Source organism: Bubalus bubalis, chromosome 13 (genome assembly GCF_019923935.1).
Source record: "Bubalus bubalis isolate 160015118507 breed Murrah chromosome 13, NDDB_SH_1, whole genome shotgun sequence".
In the NCBI taxonomy this organism is placed as follows: Eukaryota; Metazoa; Chordata; class Mammalia; order Artiodactyla; family Bovidae; genus Bubalus; species Bubalus bubalis.
In genome coordinates this window covers 77,921,409-77,934,881 of record NC_059169.1, presented here as the reverse complement: position 1 = coordinate 77,934,881, position 13,473 = coordinate 77,921,409, and the positions used below count along the sequence as shown (strand labels likewise).

At 36.8% G+C, this 13,473-nt stretch overlaps 1 protein-coding gene across 16 annotated transcripts in view; it reads left to right on the top strand.

Moving 5' to 3' along the window:
* The window catches only part of NAA16 (N-alpha-acetyltransferase 16, NatA auxiliary subunit), a 65,625-nt gene that overhangs the window by 7,686 nt on the left and 44,466 nt on the right, over window positions 1-13,473 (top strand). For 14 of the 16 annotated variants that reach the window (XM_044926852.1, XM_044926853.1, XM_006076508.3 and 11 more), the window contains 4 exons: window positions 732-889; window positions 3,047-3,181; window positions 9,021-9,174; window positions 11,986-12,105. In XM_044926852.1, coding sequence (XP_044782787.1) covers window positions 732-889; window positions 3,047-3,181; window positions 9,021-9,174; window positions 11,986-12,105 — 567 coding nt within the window. The remainder of the gene's footprint in view (window positions 1-731; window positions 890-3,046; window positions 3,182-9,020; window positions 9,175-11,985; window positions 12,106-13,473) is intronic. The other 2 variants (XM_006076509.3, XM_006076510.3) reach the window with 1 other exon arrangement.

The following is a 13,473-nucleotide window of genomic DNA, read 5'->3' as shown; positions in this document are numbered from 1 at the left end:
TGATGGAATGAATATATACTTGTTTTAAAAGATAATTGCAATTTTTGTATATATTCTGTTTTAATACACAGTGTTTGATATTAAGAGTGTGTTGAGATGCTGGCATAGGAAAGTGAGGGACTTGGGGTAGGGAATGTGAAGAATTCCTACCAGTAATTTCTAAGGTTACTTAAAAAAAATTCTATGAAAAATTTCAGACATGTCCAAAAATAGACTAGAATTATGAAACCCTATATGCCTATCACCTGGCTTCAGTAATTTAACAACTGTCAATCAGGGCTGATCTGGTTTCATCTTTTATCACCTCACTATCATCCCCCTTTTGGGAGAGGCAATGGCACCCCACTCCAGTACTCTTGCCTGGAAAATCCCATGGACAGAGGAGCCTGGTGGGCTGCAGTGCATGGGGTCGCTAAGAGTTGGGCACGACTGAGCGGCTTCACTTTCATTTTTCACTCTCATGCACTGGAGAAGGAAATGGCAGCCCACTCCAGTGTTCTTGCCTGGAGAATCCCAGGGACGGGGGAGCCTGGTGGGCTGCCGTCTATGGGGTCGCACAGAGTCGGACACGACTGAAGTGACTTAGCAGTAGCAGTATCATCCCCCTCTTACTCAGGTCATTCTAAGGTAAATCCCAAACAAAATACCATTTTGTTAAGGTAAGCTTTCTGTTAAATATGTAGCATAGTATATTCTAGTATCTGTGAATGTCTGTTTCCTTAACTTAATAGGTTGGCATGTATATGGACTCTTGCAGCGTTCTGATAAGAGATATGATGAAGCTATTAAATGTTACAGAAATGCCCTCAAGTTAGATAAAGATAATCTGCAAATTTTGAGGGATCTCTCTCTGTTGCAGATCCAAATGAGAGACCTTGAAGGTTATCGAGTAAGTATTTTAGTCTTAAGTGTACATGTTTTTGCGATAGCTATAACTTAAAAGCATGTGAATTCAGAATGAGGTAAACTTAACATCATGTAGACTTGATCGTTAATTGCATTCTATAGTAGAAGGGGGAAGTTACTTGGGATCTCCCCTCCAGTGATGGTTGCAGAATTGCATAAATTGATCAAAAAGGGTAACTGGTTTATTCATTTAATGCTTTTTATTATAAAAGCTACAGTATCTCCTATGTGCTAATATTGTACCATATTCTTTGTGGGCTTGATATTTACAAATTTGGCAAACAGCTTTTATAATAGAAATCTAAATGTAGAGATTGACTAGCTTGCTTTATTATGGGTTAGAAAATACAAGATATTGTGAGAAGGATTGCCATAAATGTAGTCCCAGACCATTATTGTCAACTCTCCTGGGCATCTACAGGTGCTTACCCCACGTAGTATCCTAATTGAATATGTTCAAAATGGAATTCCCCCCCTCCTTCTCATGGGAAGGAGGCTACCGAGACTTAATAGTTCTGTTTAGGTAAGTCTTCTTTCATTATCTTTTTTCCTTTTGCCCTTCTACTGCTCTGTAAGTCCTTCTACCCTATACTTAGACTTTTGCAGAAGTTTCAAGGGTTCTGCTGAACTTAATAATGGCACCAATTCATCAAGATTGTGTGATTTTTTTGGTTCGGACTTAGCAGCCTAAGTTTGGTGACAGTTCAAATCATTTATCTTTAGGAATAAAGAAATTAACAGTATTGGCGGGAGACTGGTTGCTACGAGGGGTTGTGAAATAAATAAAGATAAAAGAGCTGGTGGTTAGAAGTTAAGGACTCCAGGAACTAGAGGTACTGGTGGTATCTAGGAATAAGGGTGGGAAGGTCCCAAGTGAGAGTTTTGATAGCAAAGGAGTTGTAGCCAGAGTGAGATACCTGAATTTATGATTTCTGGGCGGCAGTAAGGTCTAGGGTGTGGTGGTGGGAGTAGGTCTCTGAAACAGGGTGGAGATCATTAAAAAGGAGGAAATCTTGGCTCCAAGAAGAAAGGTTATTGGATGGTTAGTGTTGCATTTGCCCAGGATTATGGCAGGATTTGACAGAGAGATGAAAACTGAGGCAGACTTTATTAAGTAGGGGGATGACAGAGAAGTAACAATGGAAATAAGGGGTGAGATTGTTAAGAGCTTAATGCCGTATTCCTAGAAGGAACGACACTTAGACATGAATATTGTCTCAATCGTTTTGTCAAGGATACCTCTTTTAAAGAAAGATCTAATCATGGTTCTCCTCATGGCCTATAGCGTGGATGGCCAGCACACGTTCCAGTGGCAGTCATAGAAGCTAAACATTACATTTTTAAAACTCATTGCAGCTAGGCTTTGTCATGAGACCCTGTTCCTCTAGGCAGTTACACTTGCTTAAAACCTGGAGACATATATGAACTACGAGGAAGCTGGAGCTGTGTAGGGAGGTTAGATTTTGTGCTGGTCTGAAGCTTTTGTGCTGATCTTGATTCTTGCTGGCAACCAGGTAGAATTTCTGGCGTTTTCTTCCTAATGTCATAGATACTAAGCTGTCTTAAGAGTAGCAGTGGTGGTGTTTCTGCTAGAAAAGTCCAGTCAGGTGTTTGAGTGTTTTCTCTGGTTCTGTCCAGCCTGTCTGTGGGCCTGTTATAACAATGTAAGTAGGTCTTAATTTTATATAATAATTTAATATGCAGAAAACTCTGTTGTCATTAAAAGCTATCTTATTCTCTCTCTTAAGGTGTTCAGTTACCAGAAGACATTCTTGTTATATAAAGTTAATTTTATAAGGCAGCCCAACAGCATTGACTCCAAGGACAGCTTTTCAGTGACAGTCTTTCAGTGAGCGTTACGGAGTATTCTAGAGTTTAAGTTTAGATGAGGAACATAGAAAGTATTGGGTGGGCCAAGAAGTTCATTCGAGGTTTTCTGTACCATCTTCCGGAAAATCCTAGGTGAATTTTTTTTGTCCACCTCAGTATTTTTGTTTTATTCTGGAGTTCAGTGATACTTGTTCATTCAGTTCATTAGAAAGGAATTAAAGGTATGTTGTCTTAAAACTGATGGATTATATTTTAGTGAAACTTAAGAAAGTGAAGAGAATTTAAAAGATTTTTTTTTTTTCTTTTTAAGGAGACAAGATATCAGCTTCTTCAGTTGCGCCCGACACAACGTGCTTCCTGGATTGGCTATGCTGTTGCACACCATCTACTGAAAGACTATGAGATGGCACTGAAACTGCTCGAAGAATTTAGACAGACTCAGCAAGTAAGAAGTTCGTTTCAACATGTCCTTCCTCTACAAGCTAAAATGGTTGACTGCTATATTGCCTCCACCCCTCAAGGATCTTTGGGAAAATTGAAAATTTTTTGAAATAATTGGAGAAAGTTATAATGTAGAATTCTTTTATTTTGGCCATGCCATGCATCATGTGGGGTCTTAGTTCCCTGACCAGGGATTGAACCTATATGCCTTCTGCAGTGGAAGTGCAGAGTCCAAACCACTGGACTTGTAGGAATTCCCAATATAAAAATGTTTTTATGCTATAATTTCAATAATATTCAAATGAATAAAGAAAAGAATACATGAAACTAAAAATAGTTTTGTGACTGTGGGAATTTCTTTAATATATATTGCTTTATATTTTATATAAACATGATAATAATTACATTTTACTGTGCATAGTAAAAAATAGAAAAATGAAAAAAATATAAAACAGTAAAATAGTAAAAAAAATAGTAAAAATGCGAAAAATAGTGTGTGTCCCAAGAGAAATTAAAAAGATGTTAGCATTTTGCAATAATTGCTCCAGATTTAATTATTTTTTAAAGAACTAAAATGTTCCAGAAAAGCCAGAATCCTCCCATGTCCCTCCCTAGAGGTAGCCACTATTGTGAATTTGGTACAGATCATTTCTAGTCATGTTTACCTTATGTATTAAGTCCATGAAAGTTGCAGACCGTTATTTTGTATATATTTAAAATTTTACAGAAATGATACTCAGTTTTTAAAATCAAACATTCCTAGAGGTACATCTGTGTTGATACATGTAGGGCTAGTTTATCCATTTTAAACCACTGTTTGGTGTTCCATAGCTACACTGTTTCGTGTCTATTAAAAATTAGTGCTATGGTGAATATTCTTTTCTGCTGTTTCATTAGCCATATTTGTGAGTTCCTGTTCAATTTATACCTAAAACTGGAATTGCAGAGTTGCAGATCTGTGTCTTCAGTTTTCCCCATTTGAAGTACTTGTACTCATTTATATGCCCACTAGCGAGGTTTGATGGTTATTATTTGCCTGTGTCCTTCCTGGACGGACATACTTACTGTTAGCTCTTCTTAGTCTTCTGGACTAATAGTTTTTCCAGTCTTCTACATGTGAAGAAGTGTATCTCATTGTTCTTTTAGTTTGTGTTTCTTTATTAGTGAGGGATACTGGGATAAGAGATATTAAGCTGTACTCTTCTTTTGATGTCTGTGTCTGGCCTCAAGGCATGAGTTGGGAAGTATTTTTTGCAGAATGGTGTTAGTTCTTAGGTGAACATCTGGTAATACTCACCTGTGATGGCATCTGGTCCTGGGCTTTCCTTTATGGAAAGATTATTGGTAATTATGATTTACTTTTTATTTGATATTGGTCTGTTCAGATTTTCTGTTTCTTCTCAAGTCAGTTTCAGCAGCTTGTGCTTTTTGAGAGTCAGTCCATTTCATCTAGGTTATCTAATTTGTTGGCATACCACTCTGCCTAACAGTCCCTTATAATCCTTTTTATTTTTGTAGAGTTTGTGGTAATGGTCTTCCTTTTATTCTCAGTTTTAGTAGCCTTCTTTCTTTCTTGGTCATTCCCACTAAAGACTTGTCGATTTGTTGATCTTGTAGTATTGTTAAATTTCTCTGTGTTGGTGTATGCCTTAGCATCAGCCAGGCAGTTTACCCATGACTTCATGGCAAATAGATGGGGAAACAGTGGAAGCAGTGACAGACTTTATTTCTTTGGGCTCTAAAATCACTGCAGATGTGACTGCAGCCATGAAATTAAGACACTTGCTCCTTGGAAGAAAAGTTATGAGCAACCTGGACAGCATATTAAAAAGCAGAGACATTACTTTGCCAACAAAAGTCTGTCTAGTCAAAGCTACGGTTTTTCCAGTAGTCATGTGTGGATGTGACAGTTTAACTATAAAGAAAGCTGAACACTGAAGAATTGATGCTTTTGAGCTGTGGTGTTGGAGAAGAGTCTAGAGAGCCCCTTGAACTGCAAGCAGATCCAACTAGTCCATCCTAAAGGAGATCAGTCCTGAATATTCCTTGGAAGGACTGATGCTGAAGCTGAAACTCCAATACTTTGGCCACCTGATGCGAAGAGCTGACTCATTTGAAAAGATCCTGATGCTGGGAAAGATTGAGGGCAGGAGGAGAAGGGGACGACAGAGGATGAGATATTGGATGGCATCACCGACTCAATGGACATGGGTTTGCATGGACTCTGGGAGTTGGTGATGGGCAGGGAGGCCTGGCGTTCTGTGGTTCATGGGGTCACAAAGAGTTGGACATGACTGAGCAACTGAACTGAACTGAAGGCAGTTTACAACTCTGCCTTAACTTTGACCTCTTACTTGTGCAGTCTCAAGGTCAGCAGGAGGTGAGAGGCTTAGGACTTTCTCGGGTAATTCTTGAACCTGCGTATAGCTCTATATGTGTGTGACTTCAGTGCCCCCTATGGACGTCACATTGCCCAGCTATTCCTTTAAGGCTTTTGTGTAGTCTGTTGTCTGCCCTGACTGTTACCCATCTTTCAGGCACTATAAAAGTAAAACACATGCCTCTAATCGCTTTTCTTTTTTCTTTCTTTTTGGCTGCACTGAATCTTCATTGCTGTGCCCGGGCGTTCTCTGGTTGCGGCGAACGCGGGCGACTCGAGTTGCGGTGTGTGGGATTCTCATTGCAGTGGCTTCTCTTGTGGAGCTTTAGGGCACGTGGGCTCAGGAGTCGTAGTTGATGGGCTTAGTTTGCTCTGCGGCTTGTGGAATCTCCTGGACCAAGGGTCAAACCTGTGTCCCCTGTATTGGCAGAGGGGTTCTTAACCACTGGACCACTAGGGAAGGCCCCTTGTGATCAGTTTTGTTGAGCACTTAGGCTCTCTCCCCTTCCCCCTGAGGCTTTTTTTTGCTCTGGGAACACTCTGAGTTAGGCTTGTATTTGGAGGCTTGCAGTGAACCGGGAGATAGGTCAGTTAATTACAGTTCTTGGGAAGGAAGCTTTGAAAGAGCCCCAGCTTCATTCTTTTCTCACTGGTGACTGTCAAGCTGCTATGGGAAAACAGGCTTATTTCTCAAGGCTGCTGTGTAGCTGGAGAGCTTTGGATAGGACTAGTGAAGTGAGTGAAGTCACTCAGTCATGTCTGATGCTTTGTGACCCCATGGACTGTAGCCCACCAGGTTCCTCCGTCCTTGGCATTTTCTAGGCAAGAATACTGGAGTGGGTTGCCATTTCCTTCTCCAGGGCATCTCCCCGACCCAGGGATTGAACGCGGGTCTCCCGCATTGTAGTCAGATGCTTTATCATCTGAGCCACCAGGGGTAGGACTAAAGCAAGTTAAAATGACATAAAACTCACTGGTCTTAAGATCTAGCTTTTTTTCTTCAGTAATTGCTCCCCAGATAGCTGTAAGTGATAGTCATTCAGTTGTGTCCAACTTTGCAACACCATGGACTGTACCCCACAAAGCTTCTCTGTCCATGGAATTTTCTAGGCAGTAATACTGAAATGGGTTGCCATTCCTTTCTCCAGGGGATGTTTCTGACCCAGGGATCGACCTGGGTCTCCTGCGTTGCAAGTGGAGTCTTTGCCGTGTGAGCCATCAGGGAAGACTTTGGTGAATTTTTAGAGTTCTGAATAGCGTGATTCTGACAGTTTTTACCTGTTCTTTCCTTTCTCTTATGGAGAGGTGAATTTTTAGAGTTCTTTGCCATTTCTCCTGACATCATCCTCTGTATTTTCTTAATGAAAACTTTCTCTTTTGACACATTACCCAAAACATGATGGGTTTGATAGCCAAAGTAATTTTACCTGCTAGAGTGGTGGATGTTTTTTCTCTTCTCATTTATCCAGTAATTCTCATTACAGAGTTTTCATGGTAACTGTCCTCTATCCGAACCTTTTTGTCCCTGCCTTGTGGTCCAGAGTCTGGTCCAGAGAAGACAGGGAAGAACAGAGCTCTCCATATGTTATAACATAAGGGAATATACTTAGACCTCTTTTGGAAACTTCAAATAAAGACAGTCGTAGTGTTTTGTCTTTAGATTCTTTTATTTAGAATACTTTTGAGATTCACCCGTGTTAGAGTGTGTAGTATCCATGGTTAATCCCTTTTCAGTGCTATATACTATTTCATTTTGCAGATGCACCACACTTTGTTTATCCATTCAACAAGTGATGGACATAGGTGTAGTTTTTACTTTGAGCTATGCATAGTGCTGCTGTGAACATTTGTGTATAAGTTTGTGTGTGGACATATATTTTTATTTCTTTTGGGTAGATACTTAGGAATGAAATTACTTGGTTATATAGTAAGTATATATTTATCTTCTTCATAAACTGTTCAGTTGTTTTTCTAAGTGACTGGACCATTTTACATTCCTTCTAGCAATGTGTGAGAATTCCAATTTCTACCCATCCTTATTTATACCTGTTACTGTTCAATTTTTTGATGATAGTCTCCTATTGGGTATGTAGTAATATTTGTTTTGATTGTATCTGCATTTTTCCAGAAACTAATGATATTGAACATTTTATCATGTATTTACTAGTCATTTATATTTCTTCTTTGATAAGATGTCTGTTCAACTCTTTGCCCGTTTTTCAGTTGGATTATTTGTCTTACAACTGAGTTGTAAGAATTTCTTTTATATTCTCAGTACAAGCTCCTTATCAGATATATCATTTGAAAATATTTTCTTCTAGTCTGTAATTTGTTTTTTCATGTTATTAATGATGTCTTTTGAAGAGGAAAAGTTTATAATTTTGAAATCCAGTTTACTGATTTTTTTCTTATACAGATAGTCACGAAGACTTTTTTCCTATTCTGAGATTTCTTGTATAGTTTTAGTGCTCACATTTAGGTCCATGATCCATTTTGAGTTAATTTTTGTATATGGTATGAAATATGTGTCTAAGGTTACTTTTTTGCATATGGATATTTTATTGTTCCACCATCACTGTTGAAAAGACTACCCTGTCTTATTGGCACATCTGTTGAAAATTGATTGACCAGGTTATAAGGGTTTATTTCTGAAGCTTGTATTCTGTTGCATTGATCTCTATGTCTGCCCTTATGCCATTACCAACTACATTGTCTCTATTGATGTAGCTTTGTAGTATGTTTGAAATTTGAGGTCTTCCTACTTTGTTTTTCTTTTTATGATTCTGCTGGTACACGCAGGGTTCCTTTGGTTTCCATTTGAACCTTTGGGTCAGCTTGTCAGTTTCTGAAACCTTACTAAGAGTTTGATAGGGATTGCATTTCATTTTTAGATCAACGTGGGAGAAAAAACACGGAGTCAAAAAATATTAAGTATTCTGATCATGTACATGGAAAGAAATGTCTGTTGATGTATTTAGGTCTTTAATTTCTCTTTGAATGTTTCGTACTCTTTGGTATGAGTCTTGTTTCTTAAATATATTCCTGAATATTTGTTCTTTATAGTGCTGTTGTGAGTAAAATTATTTTAATTATTTGGGGTAGGATTATTTGTTGCTGGTATAGAGAGATACAGTTGATTCTCATGTATCAGTCTTGTATTCTGTCACTTTGCTAAAGTGATTTATTCTAGTAGGTTTCTTTTTTGAAAGATTCTTTAGGATTTTAATCCCATTATTTTACGTTTCTTTGGTACTAGGATTTGCTGACCTCTTCCTTTGCAGAAATCCCCATCCCTTCATTTGTTTTAAAGAATATATTAATCTTTGCTGTTGATCACTCTTCTATGTGTAACTGCTTATAGGTTGCTTTTTAAAGTCTGTGTGAATGACATTCCTGAGAAGTTAGTTAAAGATCTGTAACTGCTTTATGTTATTCTATAAATAAGATGATTTTTTTTTTCCAGGTTCCTCCCAGCAAAATAGACTATGAGTACAGTGAACTGATACTGTACCAGAATCAAGTGATGAGGGAGGCAGATCTGTTTCAGGAATCTTTGGAACATATAGAAACATATGAGAAACAAATATGTGATAAACTTTTGGTGGAAGAAATTAAAGGTTAGTTGAATTGCTTTTTCTTTTTTTAAAAAATGTTCTCATTAAAGATGAGAATAGAAGCTGTATTTGGGCTTTCCCAGTGTTTCATACAGTAAAGAATCTGCCTGCAGTGCAGGAGATGCAGGTGTGATCCCTGGATCAGGAAGCATCTCCTGAAGAAGGAGATGACAACCTACTCAAGTATTCTCACAAGTATCCTACAACCTACTCAAGGATTCTGTGAAATCCCATGGACAGAGGAGCCTGGCAGTTGCAAAGATAGAGGACTTACTAACACTTTCACTTTCATGTCCTAACACGTAAGTGAGACTGTATATCAGGCAGTGTTCTAAACAGTTCTATTATTAAACCATTATTAATTAATGTAATCCTCATAACAACCTATGATGTAGTTGTTATATCCATTTTAGAGATCAGGAACTGAGGAACAGAGAGGTTAAGTGACTTGCTCAGAGTCACACAGCCAATTAGGCTGAGTAGTGCAGGATTTGAGTGCAGGGATTTTGACTCCAGATTCCATTTTCTAAAGTAGTGTGTTATACTGCCTTCATATTCACCTCCTCTCCCAAGTCTTACCTTCATATGTAGTAAAATGAGATTAGTAAAAGGTGACACTGGGATCATCATGAAAGCAACATTCATTTATTTTCATTATGGGCTAATTAAGAAGACAGAATCCTGAGAAATAGTTTGTTAAAAGTGTTATTCAACAAAGTCAAACATTTTCTTTTTTATATTTAACTTTGCTGATCAGTCAGTTACCCATTTCCTGAGGAATATTGTATAGACTGCCCATTTAAATCAAAAATTAGTTTAAAACTAAAATCTCATATAGTTGCAGGACTTCTAAAGCTTAATAAAAATACTTGCCAAGATTTATTTAGTCTTTCACAGTAGCAATTGCTGAACTGGCTTAATTTCATGGAATACTTTATCACTTCTAACATGGGTATTATTTATTATCCCTTTTATTTGAAGAAACTAGGAGAGGTTAAGGGCTTGCCTGAAGTTGCCTAGCCTTTTAGGAGTTAATTTCTAAACATACCTTTCTGATTTCAGAGCCTTTACTTTGTGTGTGTGTTTGCTTTAATTTAAGTAGACTTTATTGTTTAGAGCAGTTCTAGGTGCGCAGCAACACGGAGTGGAAGGCACAAAGGTTCCCATGCGTGCTCTGTCCTCACACGCACCGACTCCTCCCTGCGCCAGGCCTGTAGTCTGTATTTGGGTTCACTCCTGGTGTTGCACACCTTCTAGGGTTTAAAAAATGTATAATGACATGTATCTGCCATTATAGTATCATACAGGGTAGTTTCACTGCCATAAAAATCCTGTGTTCTACCTGCTTCTTTCTCCTTGGCTCCAACCCTTGGCAATCCGAAATCCTTTTCCTGTCTCCTTACTTGTACCATTTACAGTATGTGTTAGAGATGGAATCACAGTACGTAGCCTTTTTATATTGGCTTTTTTCACTTAGCAATATCCTTTTAAGGTTCCTTCGTGCCATTTTTTGTCCATTTAACTGCTCTCCTCTACTCCTGTGGAGGAATGGGACACAGTCACAGGTTTTTTTTGTTTGTTTTTGTTTTCCTTCTCTTTAAATTGAAGTATAGTTGACATACTATTTATAGTTTTAAGTAGTAGATGCTTATTTGTATTCACTTTGTACCAAGTACTGTGCTGACCATTTTAAGTACATTATTTCAGTTGATGATCATAAAAATAGACTGATATAGTTGATATTTTGCAAGCAAGGAAATGGAAATTGAAAGTTTTATAAGTTACTCAGGGTTCCAAAGCTAGAAAGTGGTAAAATTTGTAATTATACCTGTTAGTCTTTTTTTAAATTAGAGGAGAATTACAATATTGTGATGGTTTCTGTCGTACATAAGCATAAATTGGTGACAGGTGTACATACGTCCCCTCCCCCCTTGAACTGCTCTCACACTCCTGTTAGTCTTACTCTAGAGATTGAGTAAAATATATGTAAATAGCAAAATAATACGTATAATAACCACTATAATATGATGATGATAAAAGCTGAAATAATATGTATGACTGAAGACATTTCAAAGGGTTGTTTGAAACAGATTCTTTAGGAAGTGGGAAAGCTTAGTGATAGAAAGTTGAGGTATATTCTTTTTCAAGATTCTCCCCATTCTCTTGATTAGATTTGCTTTTATCTGAGAAGTTTAAATGCTCTTTCCCATTCCCACTTGCAGTTTATATGGCTTAGTTAAAGGAACTGAGTGTTAGAGATGACTCACAGGTGAACTTGTTTTGTGTAGTTTCTTGCTCTGAAATGATATTTAGTGTTATTGTTGTGTGAGTTAAACGTCTCTGATTTTAGTGACCTGGAAAGGACACTAAGAGAATTAAATGGAGAATTGTTCAGCCCAAAAATTGGTTAGGAAAAGTACATTGAAAATCTTGCAGTAGGAAGGTAGAGATATTTCATTGGAATTATTTACCAATCTGTAAATAGGGTGTCTTTAGTTATCTTAAAGGGTGTATAAAATGTACAAAATAGCAAAAATTTTTACTAATTAATATCATATTTATATTTGGGGTGTGGGAGGGAGCCAGAAATGAATGTTAGTAGAATATGTAAATGAAGGTTCATTTCTGAATGCAAACTCTGAATTAATCTTTAGTTATTTAAACTACAATGGCAACAAACCTTGAAGGGAAGCACATAAAATTCTGTCTTTCATAAATACCTACTATACTAATAATGGTTAGTGAAAATCTCTGGGCTCAGAAAGGTATTTAATGTTTAAGTAAAATGAATGTGACATTTAAACTTAATTTTAGGGGAAATGCTGTTGAAATTGGGGCGATTAAAAGAAGCAAGTGAAGTATTCAAAAACTTGATTGATCGGAATGCAGAAAATTGGTGTTATTATGAAGGCTTGGAAAAAGCTCTGCAACTTAGTATGTAATGATTTTTCTCCTACCTTCTCTTAACTAGTGTTTGAAGTATAGTAAAAAGTAGTAAAATATAAAGTCATAGTCATATTTGAGGATGTATATTTTTAATATTAGCATTTATTTTTCCATTTAGGAAAGCTGCAGGTTAAACATGGCAGTGAAAATGAATTTCAGATATTTAACATATTTCAGTGATAAACACTTACAGATAATTTTAGGTTTATTCATCCTAATCGTCAGTTACCAATTTAGATGACTAGACTGGTGGGGAAGAAAATGGGCATTCCCTCTCTGGGAAATGTCATAATTATTAAATATTTTTAAACAATTAGAGGACTGTTACTCTCAATCTCTTAAGCATAAGAATTGGGCCAAAGCAAGGTTGTTGAGAGTATGTTGTACACCGCATCAGCATAAAAACTATCGGGTTACTTTCAAACTAGGCTAATTTGTGCCGAATATGAATACATATTTTGAAATTTGATAACCTTGACTTCTTTCAGAATCTAGAATATTATTCTAAACTTTCCCTAATATTTTCATAATTAAGTATTTTTAGGAGCAGCTAGTACTGCCAAAATTATATTTACTCACGGGTAAGTAAGTACATGGCAGAAATAATTATGAAACTAGTATGAAATAATTATGAAACTCAAAGGTATTGAAATAGCAAAATTTTTAAATTGAAAAAATATGGTAAATAGGTACCTACCCATATTTACAGTAGGAAGAAATTCAAGAAAAAATTTATTTTTTGTTATCCTAGTCACCTGTATGCTTAAATCCAAGTTTTGTGTTTGTATTTAAAATGTAATATCACAAATTATTAAAAAATTTCCTTAATTGTTTTTGAGAAAATAATGAAAATTAAAATACTGGTTAGATTAGTAATCTCTTTTTTAAAAAAAGGGACAAAGTCATGTGGCAGAAGGTTGGAAGTGTGAGATAACTGATTTTTCTTTAAACTACCAGGTACTGACATACATTAATAACTGTTTTAGTAAAATGAATGTATTGTGTTTCATTTGTCAAGATCCATGCTCACTATAAAATACATTGATTATGAAACTAATTCCATTATTGTTCTCGGTTCCTTAGAACCTTTTCTCCCCCATGGTAAGTTCTGGAGCTCCAACACGTGACTTCACAAAGGACATTGAAGTGGGTTGATCTTGATTTAACTACGTTCATAAGACTTGTTTTATCTGAGCTAGTGGGAAATTTGTTTTTGTACTCATAGCTTGTTTCATTTCCCAAGATTAGGCATAAATATGAGAACTGCTTTTTAAAATTTTGCAATAACCTTCTTGTAAATTTTAGTATAAGGATCCTTAATATTTCCTGAAGTTCCCAGATCATTAACAGTGTGTG